Below are 20,834 nucleotides of genomic sequence, written 5' to 3' on the forward strand. Positions count from 1 at the left end.
GTTGCCCTTTAATAGATGTGGGCAGTTTTTATTTATGATTTCTTAAGTTATATTATCTAGGCTTTTTTTTTTTTTTTTTTTTTTTTTAGATCATGGTTTTCAGGGAGTCCAGTGATTCTTCTTCTTCTTCTTTGACCAGTTTTTTTTTTATATCAGATAGCTTACATTCCCTTCTATTTCAAAAAATTTTTTGATTTTGTCATAATATTTCTTGTTGTCTGATGGAGTCATTGATTTCTCTTTGGTCTGTTTTAATTTTCAGGGAGTCCACTACTTGGGTAAGACAACTTTCTATTCCAAGTTATTTTTTGTCCTCATTCTTTCCTCAAGTTTTTATTTTATTTTTCATCTCTTGCTTCATTTCTTCTAAGTATTCATGTAGTCCTTTGGGAACATTCATTTTTCCTTTGAGACTACAAATTTGTATTTATTATGGAGTTATTCTCTTCTACTTTGGATTTTTGGGTATCTCTGGATCCATAATAATTTTTAGTGGTTGGTATCTTCAGTTTATTCTTGTTTCTAGCCTTAGTTCCTGAGTTGGAGCTTTGTGCCAGTGCCAGACACCACTTCCTTTTGTGCTTTTGGGTGGGATGGTCAACGCTATTGGTCTTGACTTAGGTCACCGTGGTTCCTACACTGATGTTCCCTTCCAGGGTTCTGTCTTTGCTAAGAGCATGGTTAGTTTTTAGCTTCTCCTGGATCTTTTATATTAAGAGTTCTGTTTCTTCAAGACTTTCTATGGTGTTTCAGTCAGAGTGCAAGGGGTCTTAGAACTTCTGGACCTGAGTGTTCTATTCCAAACATTGCCAAACCCATTTACTTCGAAATTCTACAGTGTTGGTTTCTGAGCACTGTGGGGCTTTCTTGTGGGAGCCCTTCATTCTTGTTACCTCCAGACATAGAGCCTTTCATTCTACAGATATCTCTGGCCCTTCTCACTGGGAAACTTCTGTAGTGTTTCCTGTATACTGGTACTACATTCTAATGAATTCCTTTCCAATAGCCTATTGGCTTCTGACTGAATTTTTGTGCAGTCTTAGGGTGGAGGAAGTCACTGTATTTTTTCATTGGATTTATTATTATTTAGTATGGTACTATCTTTAGTTTTTTTTTTTTTCTAGAGCAGGTACGTGGATCTGTATTCCCTTCCTCTATTCAGGGAACCATTTTATTTGGAAGTCCTATTAATTTTTCAACACCTTCAAAATCCTCTTCTAGTTATTAATTTTGGAAGCAAGAAAAGTAAATCAAATATTAAAATTTGAAAAAAAAATTACTACTGGCTTAATCTTAAATATTTAACTTAATCTTAAATATTTAACTTCTTAAATGATTTGGGGATATTTCCAAAAATGTTAATTGAATATTTCATTTATACTTTATACCTGTGAACTAATCAGAGGCAAGGAATCTAAACTGAGGAAGTAAAAGCTTGGGGGATGGAAGTAAGTGGTTGGGATATTTACCCTTATATGTTCCATGAGACTTGATTAAACATTTTTTACACTAATATGAAATTGATATTTCTCAGGGAAAGGACCAGGGAAAAGAAGGGGCCCTACTATCAAGATTTCTGGGGTTCAAGTCAATGTTAAATCTATTATTCAGCATGAAGAAGAGTTTGAGATGTTACACAAATCTATTCCTATGGACCCTGAGGAAAAAAAAAAGTAAGTATATATGTCTGAGGGTGTATAGGTGAGGTAGACTTCCTTTTTGAAGTTTGTTTTGGGCACATGTTTACTATTTTTAGCATCTTTTAAGATAAGTATAAATTACATAATGAATTTCCTTAGTATATTAAAATACAGTGCCTATGCTAACAAAGGTTTCTTTTCAAAAAATATTTAGAGAAATTCCTCAGTGATATTCTTTTGCTTTTATGATTCCTTCAGATACTGCTTAACCTGCCGTGTCAAAGCTGCACATTTTGATGTAGATTGGGGAGTGGAGGATGATTCTCGTTTGCTGTTGGGCATTTATGAACATGGCTATGGCAACTGGGAGTTAATTAAAACAGATCCAGAGCTTAAATTAACTGACAAAGTAAGTAATTCTGTAGGATGTCTGGCAGATTTTTTTTTTAAGTTTTGGTAAATGATTTAATATTAAAGAAGACAATTCATTGACATTTAACATTAAAAGAAGGATGATTTTGTGAATGATTTCTTGTCATTCATTCCCTATGGAAACATCCGTTTCTGGTGGAATATGATAATTACTTCACAGTTGAAGATCAAGGAGAAAATGCTAGCCAAACTCCTAAATCCTTTTGAAATTGGGGGAAAGATTTAGATGTTGTTCTAAGTAGAATTTTAAAAATCAGATTTGTCAGTGGTCAAATACCCTTACAATTAATACCAGGGAAAGTTTTTTTAAGGCCCATTTGGTGGCTCATTATTTCAGGTGATATATTCAATACAACCAAATTCTTATCACACACAGACACACAAAAATGTGAATAGCTTTTTGGAATTTTTTGTAATGGCATTTGACTTTTAGTTGAAACCTACTCCTTACATAGTACAAATCATTCTACCTAAATGTTACGGCAGTGGTTTAAAAAAAGAAAAGGTAATGAGGAAAGTAGGAAGGCTTAGATTTCAGCAGACCAGTTTCAATGTTGTGCTCCTGGCAGGGCTTTTCCTGGCACGTCAAAACAAAACAATGCTCATCCAGTGTGGTTTTTCAGAGGGTAAAAACACCCTGCCATAAACACTGAGTTCCAATTCAGTCTGGGCTATCAGGTCCAAATATTCTAGCAGGGAATGGATCATATCCTGGAATAGCTCAGTGCTCTCTGGCAATGCTCTAAGAAGCATTTTAAATCTAAAATGAAGCTTTAACCTAGCTCCAGGGATTCCCTGCTCCTGGAAGGAGGAAATCCACGACGGCTGGGATGCTCTAGCAGATGAAGCCAACAAGCTCCCCCTACCTGAGTTGTTCTACCCTGTTAACAGCACAGGTAGGAGCCAGTGGGAGAGATGGATTTCTCCATCCCATTTTGTAAAATGAGAACAGCGCATAAGGGATTTTAGTGTTTGGGAGCCCTGGAAAAGAGACAGGTTCTGAGACTTTTTGGGGGGTGGGGAGGGAAGAGCATTTTGTCAATACTGTACTGTGTTAGAGTATTTCCTGGCCTGCTAACCTCAAAATGGGGTGGTGGTTCTCTCTTTTTTTCTTTTTCCAAAGATATTACCTGTTGAGACAGATAAAAAACCTCAGGGAAAGCAGCTGCAAACTCGAGCTGACTATCTGTTAAAGCTGCTGAAGAAAGACTTAGACAAAAAGGAGTTGGTTAAAGAGGGTGAAGAGGTAGGTGAAGTTTACCAGTTTTTGGCTGTTCCCAAGGGAAAGCTTCCATAATTAAATTGCTGTTTTGTAATGGTGAGAATGCTGTGGATATAACAAAAACCACTATTACCCCAGATTTAGACTTAGCTCCTTAATTTCCTCCCAAAGATAGATGTCTTTGAGGTTTCAGAGGATTAGTTTTTATCATACAATAAAGAATTTGTTTAAAGCTAAGCCCAAGTTGATATTTGTGAAATTTTAATGAGACCATTCCCTTGTGGACTAATGGCTTACCAGCCTTCTTATTCCCCAGTTACTCTGTCCTTCTCTATCCTTCCCATTCTGCCAAAACACTGCCAGACTAGGTGTTCTGTTACTTTAAAAAAATTGCTATCTACAGTTTGGATGTAATATTATATTCCAGTAGTGGGCATACATTGGGTCCACTAATCTTGTTACTCATTACATTATGTTGAGCTCTTGGTTATTCTTGATAATGGGCTAAAGAAATAGTATTGATGATTTAAAAGGGCAAATGAACCAAAAACCTGTCTTTAGTCAAAAATTCCATCCTCCTAAATGAAACCTATTGATAAGGAAATTAATGGACTCATTTGAGCTTTTTTATGTTCCCATTCACTCTTTGTAAAAAAAAAAAAAAAAAAAAAAAAGTGGTTATGAGTATTGAAATGACCCCAAGTCATGTAACAGGAGGGAGGAGCAGCAACAGTGGAAAACCTAGTTGCCATTGGCTTATCAGCCCTAAGATAAGGGTTTTTTCACTTAGAGCACCTAAATTCTTTTAGGAGTTACACCATTTCTTTTTTCTAAAGCTTGCTCTTTGCTTATTCCTTTTGAGTCTTTGCTGATTTTTGTTTGAACAGTAAAGCAGCTACAACTTTACGGAGGTTTAGCCTTATTCCAGGTTCTGTTTATGCTCCAGCTACATTTTTGGTTGGCTGTTTCATTGTTAGTTGTATCTTTAACTGAGAATCAGCTATATGAAGTACAGAGAGGCTCATTAACAGAAAATTAGCTATTAGATTTTTTTTTTTGGGTGGCCAAAGCAATTCATTCAACTGTGTACTATGTATTGGTAGAGGAAGTACCCACATGGTGGAAATCACACATACTTGAAGTACGATTATTGGAGTAAGTTTTATCATTAGTGGTTCCTTCCCTTTCAATAGACCAAATTAAAGAAGCGAAAGCCCCGTGTGAAGAAGGAAAACAAGGCTCCTAGAGTGAAAGATGAGCATGGAAATGAATTCTCATCCCCTAGGCATTCAGACAATCCATCAGAAGAGGGGGAAGTCAAGGTAGGGGCCAGATTTCAGTAGTTTAGAAACTTATTGTTTTGGGCTTTATATAGAGAGTGGAAACAATCCATAGAATGCTCCTGTGTCTTAAACTTAGTCAGAGAGTAACAGACTTTACTTTAAGGAAAAGGAAAAGCACATTAGAGACACTCACTATGTAATTGGTTGGGGATAGAAATCTGGGATCTTTACTCTTATCATTGCTACACATTTTCAGGTATATTTTGGAATAATTATTGTAGGCCAAAATTGAACCATGGTTACACAGCTGCAGTTAAAGACACCAGGCAATAGATGTGAGACTACTCAGTAATCATCAAACATATATTGAGTGCCTCCTGCATGGAGTGCATTTAGTGTGTTGCAGGGCAGGGTACTTAAAAATAAATGTCTTTTTCTAAAACAGCAAGTGACCTTGGAGCTTTGTTATGTTTTTCTAGATACCACAGAAGTGAATGGTTGAATTAAACTTTGTGGCAAAAACTCATAGTCATGTGGGATGTCTTTGATTCTTAGGATGATGGCTTGGAAAAAAGCCCCATGAAAAAGAAGCAAAAGAAAAAAGAAAACAAGGAGAACAAGGAGAAACAGATGGGTTCTAAGAAAGAAAAGGAAGGAGATAAGGAAAGAAAAAAGTCAAAGGATAAGAAAGAAAAGGTATTGCTTCCTTTTTATACATTAGTAAATGTACATCATTTGGATTGTCTTTTAGAATTTGGAAATGATAATGAGGTTTTCATTCTTGGGGTCTAGAGATACTCTAGTGATCTAGAGATGCTTGCTGTCCTTGGAGAAATAGAGGAACCTCTCTTTTTCCAAAGAAGGAGGACACATTAAATAATTCAGTATTTTATGGAATTATGATAGGCGTTTACTCTGGTTTTCTGCTATATAATTTGGGGTCGGTATTTGGATCAGGGAAGAACGTAGACTAAGAACTCAAAAGGGCCACCTAGTGTAATCCCCTCATTTTATAGGTGAAGAAACAGTCTAAGAGAGGTTAATGGACCTACCTATGGTTATCCAAGTAGCATCCTGAGGTGACCTTTGGATACTGGTCTTCTGACCCCAGAGTCAATTTTCATGTGACAGAAAAAGGACCAGGGAAAAGAAAACTTAAGTTGAAAGACAGGTGCCTGAAGCAGATTCTCAGTCATTTCAGTGGAGAGCAGTCTCCTTGACAAAATAACTATGGGAAGGATTTGAATTCCTGAAAATAACAATTGATCATTTAGCTTGTGGTGGATGAAAGCACAGAAATGGGGGAAGAGATGAGTTCTAGGAGTTTGATTTTAGAGGGATATGTTTGATTTCAGCAACGCTAACTGGCTGTTCTGTGATCTTTGACTTCTTAAGAGTATTATATCTGGAAAGCATAGAATCTATTGGGCCTTTACTGGCATTGCTTCATATGTCACTTTTGGTTTATTTTTGAAGCATGGTTTTTTCCTGGGTGGTGGCTCAGAAGTAAACATATATTTTATGAAACAAGTTATCTTTAGGCATGTAAATGGTGAAATGTGATTTCATTATCACTATCTGATGTTTAGGATTCATTAGTTTCATTCTTCACTAATTGGTGGGATATAATATTTCCCTAGAGCTCAGTTTTATCTTTTTGTGGTATGACAATATAAATGTAAAGACATTTAATGTCAGAATTTCACATAGTGATTGCCACATAGAAAAAAATGACCACATTTAATGATTTCTTTTTAAAGCCTAAAGCAGGTGATGCCAAAGCTGGAAGTAAATCAAAAAGAGCTCAAGGCCCTGTCCATATCACTGCAGGAAGTGAACCAATCCCCATTGGAGAAGATGAAGATGATGAACTAGACCAGGAAACATTCAGCATAGTAAGTACTAAAATTGGGATAGCATAGGGATTCCTGAAACAAAGGCTAAGTTATTTGCTAGGACTCTGTGTTCTCTGGTCTATTTATAGATTCTTAATCTAGTAGAATAAAAATTCATTTAAATTCCTGATATGATGCTTTCAAAATCCCCATATCTAAAGGACTTGTTTTGAGACATTTTCTTGTTCATCCTTTCTTAGGCAAGGAGTTTCTGTCTTTTCTTTTTCCTGAGTGAGAATGTTGAATTCCCCCTTAGTGGTATTTGCAGATCAAAAAAACAGGAGTTCTTAGAATCCTGGGAGAAAGGTAGAACTCAGGAAATACTCACTGAAAGACAAAATCTCAGGTAAAGATTGATAATTATGTGATTCTGCTAGTTGTTATACTAAGTAGAGGTGGCTAGGTGGTGCAGTGAATAGAGTGCTATGTCTAGAATCAGTAAGTCTTCTGATTTTAACTATCCTGGGTAAGATGGGGATAATAACAACACCTACTTTACTTGATTGTTGTAAGGCTCAAATGAGGTAATATTTGTAAAGCACAGCGTCTGGAAAGTAGTAGGGACTATGTAAGTACTTATTCTTTTCCCCCTAAATAAAACAAAGGAAAATGTAGGACTCTGATATGACTCCATGGATTTACCCAGGTTACTTCAAATCTCTTCAGTACATTATGTACATTTTTGTTACGTGTTTTATCCATTTAAATAATGGAATTTACTGATCTCTGTGGAGTGGAACAAATATTTGGATGGTGATATTTCAAAAAGATGAGTAATATGAACTTAAAGTATAGGCAAATGAGTTTGAGACCCTGGTTCTTTCGGAAGTCCTCTAATATCTTGTACTCCAAGGAAATACTGGCAAATCTGATTGATCACATAGCAATAAAATGTGATTTATAGGGCTGGGGAGCTAAATAAATTTTTTTTTTATCTTAGTTAAATTGTATTGGTAAGTACTACATTTTGTTGAAGAGCAAAGCTTGCTTGTTTCTTCAGAAATAAGGCTGGGAAGGTAGGAGGACTCAAATGGCAGCACTTTAGCCTGTTATTCAAACCCCTCTATAGACTGGTACCTCACTACTTTTCAGTCTTTTCTCCCCCTACTCTGAATTATGAGTTGGAAAGCACCTCAGTGGGTACCTAGTTCAGTTTATACTCTAACCAGAATCCTGGGTACATCCTACCTTGACAGATGGTTATCTAGCCACTATTTTGATAACTCTAATAATGTGGAACCCAGTATCTCCCTTTTCTGGATAGCAGTATTTGTTAGGAAGTTTTCCTTTACGTCATACCTAAATTTATTCTTTGCAGCTTCCTCACATTGTCCTGCTTCTTCCCTGGGTCTAAACAGAACAAGTCTAAACCCTTTCCCATATGAGAGCTCTTCAAGTATTTGACAACAGGTATCATTTCCTGCCTTATACCCCCCTCTCTTGCCTTTTCTAAGCTAAACATCCCTAGTTCTTTGAAATAATCCTGATATAGCATGGACTCAAGGGTGTCTACAATTCTGGTTCCCTTTGTCTCCAGAATCATTGCCTTTTCCAAACTGTGGCATCCAAACATGACCAGAGTATTCCAGATGTGGGCAAAATAAAGCAAAATTATCTGTTCTTTATTCCTGGAAGCTATGCATTTCTTAATGCCATCAGCTTTTTGGGGAAAAGTGTCATAATCTTCATTCTTGAGTTTACACTCAACCAAAACCTGTGGATCTTTTTTTGACAATTGTTGACTAACTATGCTGCATACATCCTATTCTAGTTATCTTGATATTATTGAAGACTTTATCCCTGTTGAACTCCTGATTCAACTATGTTTTTAGCCTGTCAAGGTATTTTTTGGGATCCTGACTATCATTTAGTATATTAGTTATTTCTGCAGCTTTGTGTCATCTGTAAATCTGATAAACATACTATCTGTGCCTTCATCCAAGTTTCTGATAAAAATGTTAAGCAGCACAGATCTCTAGAGCACTTTACTGGAGAGATGTCTCTTCAAGTTGAATTTCATTTTATTAGATCCAGCCCAATGCTCTAGTCTGTCAGGATCCTTTTATATCTCAACTCTATTTATTCATTCATTCATTTATTTATTAATTATTGTGAGGCAGTCGGGGTTAAGTGACTTACCCAGGGTCACACAGCTAGTAAGTATCGAATGTCTGAGGCCAGATTTGAACTCAGGTCCTTCTGACTCCAATGCTGGAGCTTTATCCCCTGTATCCTGACTCTAATCAACTGTGTTAGCTATCTCTCACAGTTTTGTGTTATCTATAAGTTTAAAGAACATATGATAAAATGTCTTCATCTAAGTCATTTATAAAAATGTTGAACAGTACAAGTCAGAATAAAGATCCCTGGGGTATTACACTGGACACCTCCTGCCACATTGATCGTTAGCCATTAACAACTGTTCTTTGAATCCAGTGATCCAATGAGCTCTGAATCCATTTATTAATATCTAATCCATCTTTCTCCATATTTTCCACAAAAATATTGTGATATTTTATCAAAAGCTTTGTTAATGTCTAAGTAAGCTATATCCACACGATTTTTGTTATTTATTAGTTAAGTAATCCTATTAAAAAAAAAAAGATATGAAGTTAGTCTGGCATGACCTGTTCTTGATGAAGCTGTGCTGACTTTTTGTAATTTACTATTTCCTTTTCTAGATATTTACCAACCATCTTTTAATGACCTATATTAGAGTTTTCCCAGGAATCAAAGTCAAACTAACTGGTCTAGAGTCTATAGATTTTGTTCTCTTTTTTGTAAATCAGAATATTTGCCTTTCTCCAATATTGTAGTACTCTAATTTCCCATGATCTTTTAGATATCATTAACAGTGATACAGTAATCACATATGCTAGTTCTTTCTGGATAGGAGAGTATAGTTAATTTGAACTAGGTGTCTGGAATTCTTTAAGGACGGCTAGGTGCTTTCTTATTATCTCCTTACTTACCTTAGATATCAACTCCCTGTTAGTAAATTTGTTTTGTCATTTCCAGATTTCCAATGTACAAGTCATTCTCCTGTACAGAGAAAATGAAATAAAATAAATATTCATTAATTTACCTTCTGTCTATTGTCAGTTATCATTATCCCATCTGACCCAAACAAAGGTCAAATCTCTTCTTTGATTTTCCTTTTTCTCCCGAAGTAGCTAAAAGACCCTTATGTATTTTTTGTTAAAAATTTGAACTTAAAATACCGAAAAAGAACAGTTCCACATATACAACGTACACATATACACAATAGAACACAAAACAAAAGTTTTCTATATGAAAACATAAGTCTCTATTTCATATCACTTTGTCCTTTAAAAAACACATATATATATACATAAAAATATGTGTGTATATACATATGTGTGTGTGTATAAATATGTACATATATATATAAACAAATTTTACACATTACTTTCAAAACTGCTGCATGTCTTTTTGTTTTCTTCTGTGAATTTTAAACAGTGTTTCAGTGGTTATCTCTTTTGATATCACTGTTGCTATCCTTCCCCTCCCCAAAATAAAAACTGAGAAAAAGAAAGAAAATAACAAACCCTGTGTCAGGTAGGCATAGTCAAGCAATCCATATAGTAACTATGTCCAGTCATGTTTGTCTCTTTCTGTACCATGTGCCATCAACCTCTTTGTCAGGAAGTAGGTAGCATGCTTCATCAATCATAGTTCCACTGACATCTTGATTGAGCTTTGCGTTGATCTGAGTTCTTGAATCTTTCAGAGTTTTTCTTTACAGTGTTGCTGTCCCTATGCACATTGTTCTTGTGATTCTCCTGCCTTCATTGTGTGTTTAATCCAGGATCCTCTGCAAGCACTTCTGGTGTAGATTCTCTTGAATTTTTGATTTCTCTAGATTCTTTATTCTGGATTTCTCTTGACTTTATTTCAGTCCTGCTCATTTCTGGTCTTTTTATAAATACTTCAAAGTCCTCTATTCCCTTAAAGGTGCATTTTTTTTTTATCCTACAGGATGATGCTCAGCAGGTTGTTATTCTTGATTGTATGTCCATATTTTTTGCCTTTTTGAATATTGTATTCCAAGATCTCCTTTCATTTACAGTAGAAGCTCCCAACTCTTGTGTGATCCCATCTATTCTCTTGGTAATTGAATTGGTTTTTTCTGGATGCTTGCATCATTATTATTATTATTATTGTTATTTTTTTTTTACTTAGAAACTCTGGATTTGGGCTGTGACATTCCTGGGACCTTTCCTTTTGTAGTTTCTTTCAGGAAGTGATCAGTGAATTCTTTAAAATTTTTTTTTTTTTATCTTACAAATTCCAAATTTTATTTTTTTTAAACATATTTCCACATTAGTCATTTTGTAAAGAAGAATTAGAACCAAAAGGGAAAACCACGAGAAAGAAGAAACAAAAAAAGAGAGAGAGAAAATAGTATGCTTCAATAGTGAATGAAAAATCGTGTGCTTCAGTCTTTTTAGATCTCATTTTGCCCTTTTTTCTCCTCAAGTTTTATTGATATGTTTTGTTTCCATATTACTCCTACTCCTTGAGAGATCTCTTAGAACAAAGTAAAACAATTAAGCAAAAACTAACAAAATAGTGACCTTACCTGAAAGTACTTGCAATATCCAAATCTATATAACCCCTAATCTTTCTCTTTTTAATTAACAGAGGTCTGCTTTTTTTCTCTCTCATCCTTTTCCCCACTGAGAAAAGAAAAACAAATTCCTTGCAACAAATATTCAGTCAAACAAAACAAATTTTCTCATTGAATATATATATATATATATATATATTTTTTTTTTTTTTTCAAAATTCAGTACAGTGATCATACGTGATTCCAGAAGGTTGATGATGAAACATAGTATCCACATCCTGATAGAGAGTTGATGGATTTAGGGTGCAGAATGAGACATTGTGTGTGTGTGTGTGTGTGTGTGTGTGTGTGTGTGTGTGTGTTTTGATCATAGTTAATAGTCTTTTCAAAGTTGTATGTCTTTATAATAATGTTACTGTATAAATTGTTATCTTGGTTTTGTTGATTTCATTCTTCAAAAGTTTATGAAAATCTTCATAGTTATTCATTCTCATGGTATTGATATAGTATAAATTGTTTTTCTGGTTCTGCTTATTTCACTCCGCATTAGTCATGTAAATTTTTCTATCTGTCTTTGAAATCATCATTCTTCATTTCTTACAACATAATACTATTCTATCACATTCGTATGCCACAACTTATTCAGTTGTTTTTCAATTTATAGGCATCCATTTAGTTTCTGGGTTGTATTTTTTGTTTTGTTTTGTTTTTTACCACGACAAAAAGAACTGTAATGAATATTTTTGTACACATAGGACCTTTTCCTATTTCTTTGATCACCTTTGGGTACAGGCCTAACAATGGTATAGATGAGTCAAAGGGCATGTACTCTTTAGTAACTTTTTGTGTATAATTCCAAATTGCTTTCCAGAATGGTTGTACCCAATCATTTGGTTGATACCCAATCAAAGGTCTACTGACTGTGTGTCTGTTTTTTTTTTTACATCCTTTACAATATTTACCATTTTACTTTTTTTGCTGCTATTTTTGTCAGTCCAGTGATAGATTTTATGTGGAATTTAGAATTATTTTAATTTGCATTTCTCTAATTAATGGCAGGTTTGGAGCATTTTTTAAAAATGACTATCAATACCCTGGATTTCTTCTTTTGAGAGCTACCTGTTTATATCCTTAGATCATTTATCAATTGAGGAATGGCTCTTACTATAAATTTGAATCTGTTGCTCATATATCTTGGAAATGAGACCCTTATCAGAGAAACTTCTTACAGATTTTTCTGTAATTTGTTTCCCTTTTAATCTTAGCTTTGTTATATTTGTGCACAAACTTCTAAGTTTTATTTAATCAAAATTTCCCATTTTATCTTCTATGATCCTCTCTGTTGTTTATTATAAACTTTTTTTTTCACTGAGGTTGTAGGTAATTTTTTCCATGTTTTTCTAACTTGTTCAAGATGTGACCTTTTATTTCTTGGTCATATATTCAGCTTGGTATAGGTGTGAAATGTTGGCCTAAATCTAATTTCTTCTGTACTACTGTCCAATTTTCCCAGCAGTTTTTACCATATAATGACACTTTATCCTAGTAGCCAGGGTCTTTGTGTTTATCAAAAATCAGGGTACTAGAAACATTTGCTTCTGTATATTGTATAGCTGATTGATTTCTTTTTTTTTTTTTAAACTAGTACTAAATTGTTTTGAAAATTATTGCTTTGTAGTGTAGTTTGAGATCTGGCACTGCTAAGCCCTCTTTATTCCCTCTTCATTATTTCCTGTGAGATTCTTGGCCTTTTTTACCTACGTATGAATTTTGTTATCTTTTTCATATTCCATAAAGAAATCTTTTGGTAGTTTTGTTATCATGGCATTCAATAAGTAAATTAATTTAGGTAGAATTGACCTTTTTATTAGATTGACTCATCCTACTTATGAGCAATTAATATTTGACCAGGTATTTAGGGCTGTTTTTATTTTTTTAAACAATGCTTTATAGATGTATTTATATAGTTTTTGTGTATATCTTAGTAGGTAGACTCCCTAGTATTTTACATATTCTGAAGTAATTTTAAGTGGAATTTCTCTGTCTATATTTTCCTGCTGGGTTTTATTGATATTATTTAGAAAATAAAGGTAGATTTTTTTGTGAATTTATTTTATATCCTTAAAATTTATTGAAGGTATTGTTTCAGTTAATTTTTTTAAACTTAGGGGCAGCTAGGTGGCGCCGTGGATACAGCACCGGCCCTGAAGTCAGGAGGACCTGAATTCAAATCCAGCCTCACACCAAACACTTGACACTTACTAGCTGTGTGACCCTAGGCAAGTCACTTAACCCCAATTGCCTAAAAAAAAAATTGTTTTTAAACTTAACTCTTTAGGGTTAAGCGTACCATCATAGGATCTGTAGAAAGTGATGTTGTTTCTTTTTTTACATATACTTATTCTTCTGTTTCTTTTCCTTGTCTTATTGTTGTAGCTAGCACTTTAGTACTATGCCAAATAGAAGTGGTGACAATGGGCATTTTTCCTTTACACCTGATTTTATTGAAAAGGATTGGGGGGGGGGGTGTTTGTGTGTGTGTGTGTTGAAGAAGTTTATTTAAACAACAAGATGTTTAACTTGAAAGAAAACTATCTAGAATTCATTTCTTTATAGTAATATATTTCTACTAAAAGGCAGATTTCCCTACATGTAACAGCTACATACAAAAAAGTTAGAAAATTATTCTTGGTTTTACAGTAATAAAACAAAAACATCAAAATTATCCAGTCAAATGGGATATACAAGGATTTCTTGTGGGTTTTGTGGGGTTTTGTGTGTGTGTGTGTGTGTGTTTTTGTTAAAGAGTGAGAGCAGAATAATTTACTGAAATATAAAGATAAAAGTTGAATGAGCATGCTATTAATGGAGAAAAGGGAGGCCTAGTTTGTTTTTTCCCTTCCCCATTTCCATTTGATGTTGATCAAAACATATCATTGACCAAAATGCATTATACCTGTGCACATATACCAGGTGCTTGTATGTACAATTAAGGAATGGTGGAAGGGAATTTAAAAAGAGAGAAAACAATCCTGCAGTAGTCAGGATGTGGATGAACCAAATCTCGGTTTTTAATTGTAAATGTATTGTTTTCCTTGGGAGGACAGTTCTAGAGTAGGGTTCTCTTTTTAGTAAACACCTCCTTTCTATAGCTAGAATTCATCAATTATACCGTCAGCCTTCATTTCCAGCTGTGAAGATGGGTCTGATTCATTGATTGGCTTCCCATCAGATCAGAATCTGATCGCCCTCACTGACAAACCCTATCATTCACAATAGGCTTTCAGCTGCATCACAGAATCATTTTGCCCTGCCACCTTCAAATTAATGTGGTCATTGTTTTCAGTCTTGACTTCTTCCTTTGGCTTCTTGTTGGTCATGGTGAGTCCCACAGCCTTCTCAGCCACCACTTCACAAAAGAGACATCAAGATGGTCCACCCCAATGAAATGGGAACAGCAGCATCAGAAGGAGGAGGACATTATTTAAATTATTTAATGGTGGGATAGAGCTGAGCTCCTCTGTTCCCATATACCCTCATCTTTTGATTTATCTAGCCCTCTGGTTTCAATCTGGGTAGTTTTCATTTATGACTTCTTAAAAGTATGGTATCCAACTTTTTCAGGGATTCCAGTGACTCCTAAATTCTTTCTCCTTGACCTGTTTTCCAGGTCAGTGGTTATTAATATCAGACATCTTACATTTTCTTCTATTTCTTCAATCCTTTTATTTTGTTCTAATATTTCATATTGTCTGGAGTCATTGATTTATGTTTGGCTATTCTAGTTTTCAGAAAGTCCATTACCTGTAAGGTTTACCACTTTTGGTTTTAACCTATTTTCCTTTCTGTTTTTTCCTCATGTTCATTTATATCATTTTCTGTCTTGCTTCATTTTTTTCCCCTAAATATTAATGTAATGCTTGTGGAAAGTCTTTTTTTTTCCTTTGAGTTTCTTTTTACAGTTGTTAGTTGTTAATGGAGTTACTTGCTCCTTCTTGGGGATCTCTATCCAGATTTATACTTACTGTTACACTGGTAGGTGGTTTCTTTGATTTATTCATCTCTCCAGATTTAATTCCTAATTTGGGACTTTGTACTACCACAAGTCATTCCTCCCTTCCATCCTGGGATTTTGGGCGAGGTGGTCATTTCTGCTTGGTTATGACTGAGGGCAAGACAAGAGACTAAATTCATAGTTTTTATGCTTTCTGGGCCTTCTCTTATGTCTCAGGACAGAGTATTTAGGACTTGAGAACGCTTAGACCTGTGGCATCCTTGTCTGACTGCTGTGGCACCATGCTGGTTTCTGTCTGTTGCCACTCCCTTGCACTGGCTAGGCTCCTATCCTTAGGGTTTCTAATTACCCCTGGCTTTCTAGGGAGAGCCATCTCCTCTTGCTTCTTCTGGACATAGAGCCTCACAAGCTACATGTGTCTTTGGCCACTCTCTGGTTGCACTCAGATGCACTGATGTTGGCTTTGACTGATAGCCTCCTCTTATGTGCCCCATAGGCTTCTCACTGGTCTCTTGTGCAGTTCTGGGGTAGAAGATTTAACTTACTGTAGTTTCTCATTGGATTTCTTGACCATTATTCATTCTGATACAGACTTCCTGGTTTTGCTGGAATAGCATGTGTCCCATTTATTTATTTGCTTATTTATTTATTTATTTATTTTGGGCGAGGCAGTTGGGGTTAAGTGACTTGCCCAGAGTCACGAAGCTAGTAACTGTTATGTGTCTGAGGCCGGATTTGAACTCAAGTCCTCTTGACTCCAGAGCCAGTGCTTCATCTACTGTGCCACCTAGCTGCCCTCAATGTGTCCTATTCATGCAGTCATTTTGACCAGAAGTGTTACCCTATGTATGTTTATCAAGTTAAATTACATAGATATTACATAGATCATAAATACAGCAACTGACACATCCAGAAGTTCACAGAACACACAGTCTTTAAGAAGCCTGTAGTCAAGTCCATGGCCACCAAAGCTTGTATATAAATGTGCAAAGTTTAGGCAAAGAGCTTATATATTGTTTGATCCTCCTTTTTCCTCCCAATATAGCTACCCTTCTTTTTTTTATTTTTTATTTTTTTGTATTTTCAACAGATCAGATGTTTATAAATCCAGAAAGCAGATGAGGTATCTGATTTGCTCAACAAATATTTGTTGAATGGTATTGACACTAAGATTTTTTTTTTTTTTAGTGAGGCAATTGGGGGTTAAGTGATTTGCCCAGAGTCACACAGCTAGGAAGTATTATGTGTCTGAGGCTGGATTTGACATTTAAGTTTTTAACTCTCTAAAATCATATGGACTCTATTTAGGTAACAACATTTCTTAAATACCCTGAAAATTCCTCTTTTTGGCTATATTGGTAGGAAAATGAGGATCAAAGAAGACATAGGACCTTCACCCAAATTTTTACATTTCTTGGTAGGCATTTGATACCATGGATTTTATTACTGACTTTATTCTTGAATTTTGTGTTCTGTGATCTTTGGCATGCATGTCTCAGCTGCTATTCTTCTTTCTTCAGTGTAGTTTTAATCTTTGGAATACAGCTTGGTGGATGTACCTGGGCAGTTTATCTCCACCTCATTTTTTTAGTTTAAAAGCTTTTTGATTAAATTCTCCAGACACCAGAAAAATACGTTCTATCAGCTGTACTCTTACTGTCATTAGTACCCCGTCATTCCTGTATTTTAAGTTGTGGTACAGAAATCGAAATCCCATTCTAAGTCAACACTTCCCTCCATCCTTTCATGTCCCTCTGCTTAATATAATATTCCATGCTCTCTATCTTTCGTATCATTTGTTGCATAGTACTAACCATACATTCTGAGGTCTGTTACGTGGTGGGAAGAGAATGAGTGCCAGACACTGTACTAAGCATTTTATAAATATTATCTCATTTGTTTATACCATTTCCTAAGCCTGAAATTTCCCCCATTTCAACCTATTGACATCTCAGCCATCCTTCAAGACTTAGATCAAATACTTCTTCCCCTATGAAGTATTCCCTGATTTCTTTCCTTACCTTCAAATTCCCAGTTAAAATGATCTTTCCTTGGACTTCACATAGCACTTGATATTTCTCTTCTGTACCATCATGATCAATTTTGTTTTGTGTTACAGTTTTCATGTTATGTGTTGTAGCTCTCATTATACTATAAGCCCCATCAGAACAAGGTCTCTTATTAATCTCTTTATCTTCCTTAGTGCCTAGCATAGTACTCTGCACATAGCACGTGTTTGTGAAATGTTTGCAAATTGAATCTATAAGACTTAAGAGAGTTCAGTAGCTATTTCTAATAGTGTTCAATCAAGTATTTATTTAGTAAATCAAATGTCTCATCTGTTTCTTGGCTATAAAGTATCTGACTTGAAAATTCACAACACTTCTGTATTTCCTGACTTTTTTTTTTTAATACTTCTGCTTTGATTGCCCCAGAGAACAGTACTGTTTAGGGAATGTGGTTTTTTTTTGTGTGTGTGTGTCTTGCCCTAAAAGTCTAGGCCCTTCTCAGTTGAGAACATTATGCATAAAAAGCAAGGGAGTAGAAGATTTCTGTGTAAAAGTAAAAGTAATCTCTACTCTGTTGCTCTACCCCAGTGCAAAGAGAGGATGAGGCCAGTGAAAAAGGCTTTGAAGCAGCTGGATAAACCAGACAAGGGACTCACTGTGCAGGAACAGCTAGAGCACACCCGAAACTGCCTCCTGAAGATTGGGGACCGAATATCAGAGTGCCTTAAAGCCTACTCTGATCAGGAGCACATCAAACTGTGGAGGAGGTAACTGAATTTTGCATTTAATTTGGCTGTTTTACTTGGCCAAAGTGATTTTTTTTTAATACGAAAAATGTGAAATGGCAGTATAATTTATTCTCCCAGCTATTCACAGGAAATGTCATTGATTGAAAGCATAGCTATCTTCTGAACCTAAGTTGTACCACTAATCTATGGGAGCCAGTCCTCTGAGTGGGAGGGAAGCTATTTTTCTGAGTGCAACCAATCGTGTCAGTGATTATTGACTTCAGTTGTTTTTTCTAGAAACAAAGACTCAGATTCACAGAAAGGAGTCTTCAGGGCTGAAAGAGATCTTAGACTAGTTCATTCTGGTCCAATTCACATACATGAATATCCTGATCAAGGATGGGAATTGGTATTAGTTCTCTGCTATCAAGTTATATTGTTTATTATTACTATATATTTTTTTAAAACGACAATTCAGAAGGATAACTTCAGGTGAAATGATCAACCCAAAGGTGTATGATTGTAAGCTTCATGAAAACAGGGACTATATCTTGTTTATTTTTGTATCTCTCCTTATACCAAGAACTATACTCTGCACAGAAAGAATGCAGAACAACCAAAACAAATGTTTGTTGAGTTAGAGTGTAGACTTTGGTGTGTTGAGAGATATTTGGTAATAGTTTGGGAAGATTTTGTCAGGCTTTTTACTTCCCTTCTCCTAAAGCTATTATCATACGGTCTCTATGAATTAAACTGTCATGTTTTTAGAAATCTGATTTAATCCTAGTTTAAAGGAGACTGAAAATACAGGTAATTCCTTAGATAGGTGCTAGCAGGTTTCCTGATAAATGTTCAAAAAACCTCATGGATAAATTACTTAATTATTATTTATTAAGTACCAGTAGTGTAGTAAAGAGTTGGGATGTTGTAATTGAGATTGTTGGTCTTGAAATCAGAAAAGAGTTGGATTAAAAATTACCTCTGATACTTATTAATTGTTCGACCATGGGCAAATCACTTAACCTCTCTAAGATTGTTTTCCCATATGTAAAATGAGAATGATAAAATTCTTGCCTAACATGATTGCTATGAGGGTCTTATGAAAGAATGTGTGTACAGCACATTAGAAATGTTACAGCCCTGTGTTAACATCAACCTTTGTCATCACTATTATTTATTAGAAGTCCAGCATAGAAATATGGGGAATTCTGAAGAAATGGACAATACAATCACTGTCCTCAAGAAGCTTACAGTGTAGCTGAGGATAGAGTCGTGTTTATTAAACAGCTAGGGAACAGTAAAGGAGAGTACATAGTTAAGTGTTAAATGGTGTGGCATAGACTATAAGTGAAGTGGGTATTCAAAGAAGAAAAAAAATCACTGGGAATGTGAATAATCAGGAAAGGCTGCATGAGAGTAGGTAGGATTTCATTTGGTCTTTGAAGGATGAGTTGAATTTCTTTATGTAGAAAGGAGAAGGCAATCCAAGCTGGGAGCAATAGTGAGCATTAGGATATACAAACACAGCAGAGCAAAGGGATTTTTCTCAATGTGGGTGATGAATAAAGTTGACTAGGTAGGCTAGAGCCATACTATGGCAGATGAATTTAATTTGGTAAACATTTATCAAGTGCCTATTATTCCGGACATTGCAAAGTGCTGGAATTTCAAAGACAAAAACAAAATAGTCCCTGCCCTCAGGGCACTTATGTTCTATTGTGGGATACAACTTGTACAAAGAAAACTTTATTCAAAGTAGTTTCAATAGGGAGAGAGCACTAATAGCTGGAGTTGGAGGTTAGGAAAGTCTTCCTAGAGGAGATAACACTTGAGTTGTGCTTTGAAAGAAAGTAAGGAAGGATTCCTCATAGAAATGAGGAGAGGGTGCATTCCAGTGAACAGGAAACCATTTGTATAAAGAGATAGAGGTAGAAGATGGAATGTCATTTATGGGGAGAGACTAGGACAGTTTGACTGGAATGGAGAATGTGCAAAGTGGAAGTAATGAGAAATAAGACTGAAGAGGTAGCTGGGAGCCAAATTATGGAAGGCGTTAAGTAATAGACTGAGGATTTCATTTTTGGCCTAGATGCATTGGGAAGCCATAGAAAAAATTTGAATATGAGAGAAAAGTAATCAGATTTATAGTTTAAGAATATCAGTTTGGCATCTGAGTGGAGAATGGTTTGGAAGGAGTAGAGATAAGAAACAAGGAGGAGACCAATTAGATGGCTAATGGAACAGTCCAAATGAGAAACAAAACTGTGTGAGTCAAGAGAACACAGATGCAACAAATGTTGTGGTATTAGAATCAACAACTGATGGAAATAGAAAGTGAGAAGGAAGAGTGGTTTTCAGATCTGGTGAATGGAAGTTTTACAGAAAAGGGGAAGTTTGGAGGAGGGTGGATTTGAAGAAAAATATAATGAATTATGGACTTGTTGAATTCAAGATGCCTGTGGGACATCCAAAGGTCTTGAAAGCCAGGTAGAGGAGCTTGATGTAATTGGAAGTGGCAAGGGAAGATGAGTATCAAGGAGGTATCTTCCTCCAGGCCACCTTTCATACTTCTGCCAGACTGTTCTTTCTCAAAAATACTTTCATCATGTAATGCCTACTATTGCAGTAATCCACACATGAATTCATAGCAGGTTCTGGACTATCATGATAGCAGTAGGCACTGAGACTCATTTTTCAAAAGAAGAGACAGTATAAAAGTGGTGATGTTTTGATGGATATAGGAGGTAGAAGAAAAGAATAATCAGAAATGGCTGTTTTCTAGCAGGGGTAATTGGGATAATAATGCTGTCTTTAACAGGTACAGGGTTGTAGGGGAGGCAGGAAGTATAGGAAAGGTATTTTAGACCTTAGCTCTGCAGGGAAAAAGAACGTGACTTTAGGGACTCTTGTGAATGATATGAAAGCTTTCTTTCTTTCTATTTTAAACCCTCAAAGCACTTGGCAGACATTCTGCCATCTCTGTTTCTGGGGGCAGGTAGGGTTAAAGACTGCCCCCCCC

At 35.5% G+C, this 20,834-nt stretch overlaps 1 protein-coding gene across 1 annotated transcript in view; it reads left to right on the plus strand.

Moving 5' to 3' along the window:
* The window catches only part of CHD2 (chromodomain helicase DNA binding protein 2), a 129,652-nt gene that overhangs the window by 101,901 nt on the left and 6,917 nt on the right, over positions 1 to 20,834 (plus strand). The window contains exons 29-35 of the mRNA XM_027851981.1: positions 1,535 to 1,673; positions 1,899 to 2,049; positions 3,196 to 3,318; positions 4,488 to 4,616; positions 5,133 to 5,273; positions 6,338 to 6,472; positions 17,676 to 17,856. Of these exons, the coding sequence (XP_027707782.1) occupies positions 1,535 to 1,673; positions 1,899 to 2,049; positions 3,196 to 3,318; positions 4,488 to 4,616; positions 5,133 to 5,273; positions 6,338 to 6,472; positions 17,676 to 17,856 (999 nt within the window). The remainder of the gene's footprint in view (positions 1 to 1,534; positions 1,674 to 1,898; positions 2,050 to 3,195; positions 3,319 to 4,487; positions 4,617 to 5,132; positions 5,274 to 6,337; positions 6,473 to 17,675; positions 17,857 to 20,834) is intronic.

This window comes from Vombatus ursinus, unplaced genomic scaffold (assembly GCF_900497805.2).
Source record: "Vombatus ursinus unplaced genomic scaffold, bare-nosed wombat genome assembly UNPS02009205.1, whole genome shotgun sequence".
Classification (NCBI taxonomy): Eukaryota; Metazoa; Chordata; class Mammalia; order Diprotodontia; family Vombatidae; genus Vombatus; species Vombatus ursinus.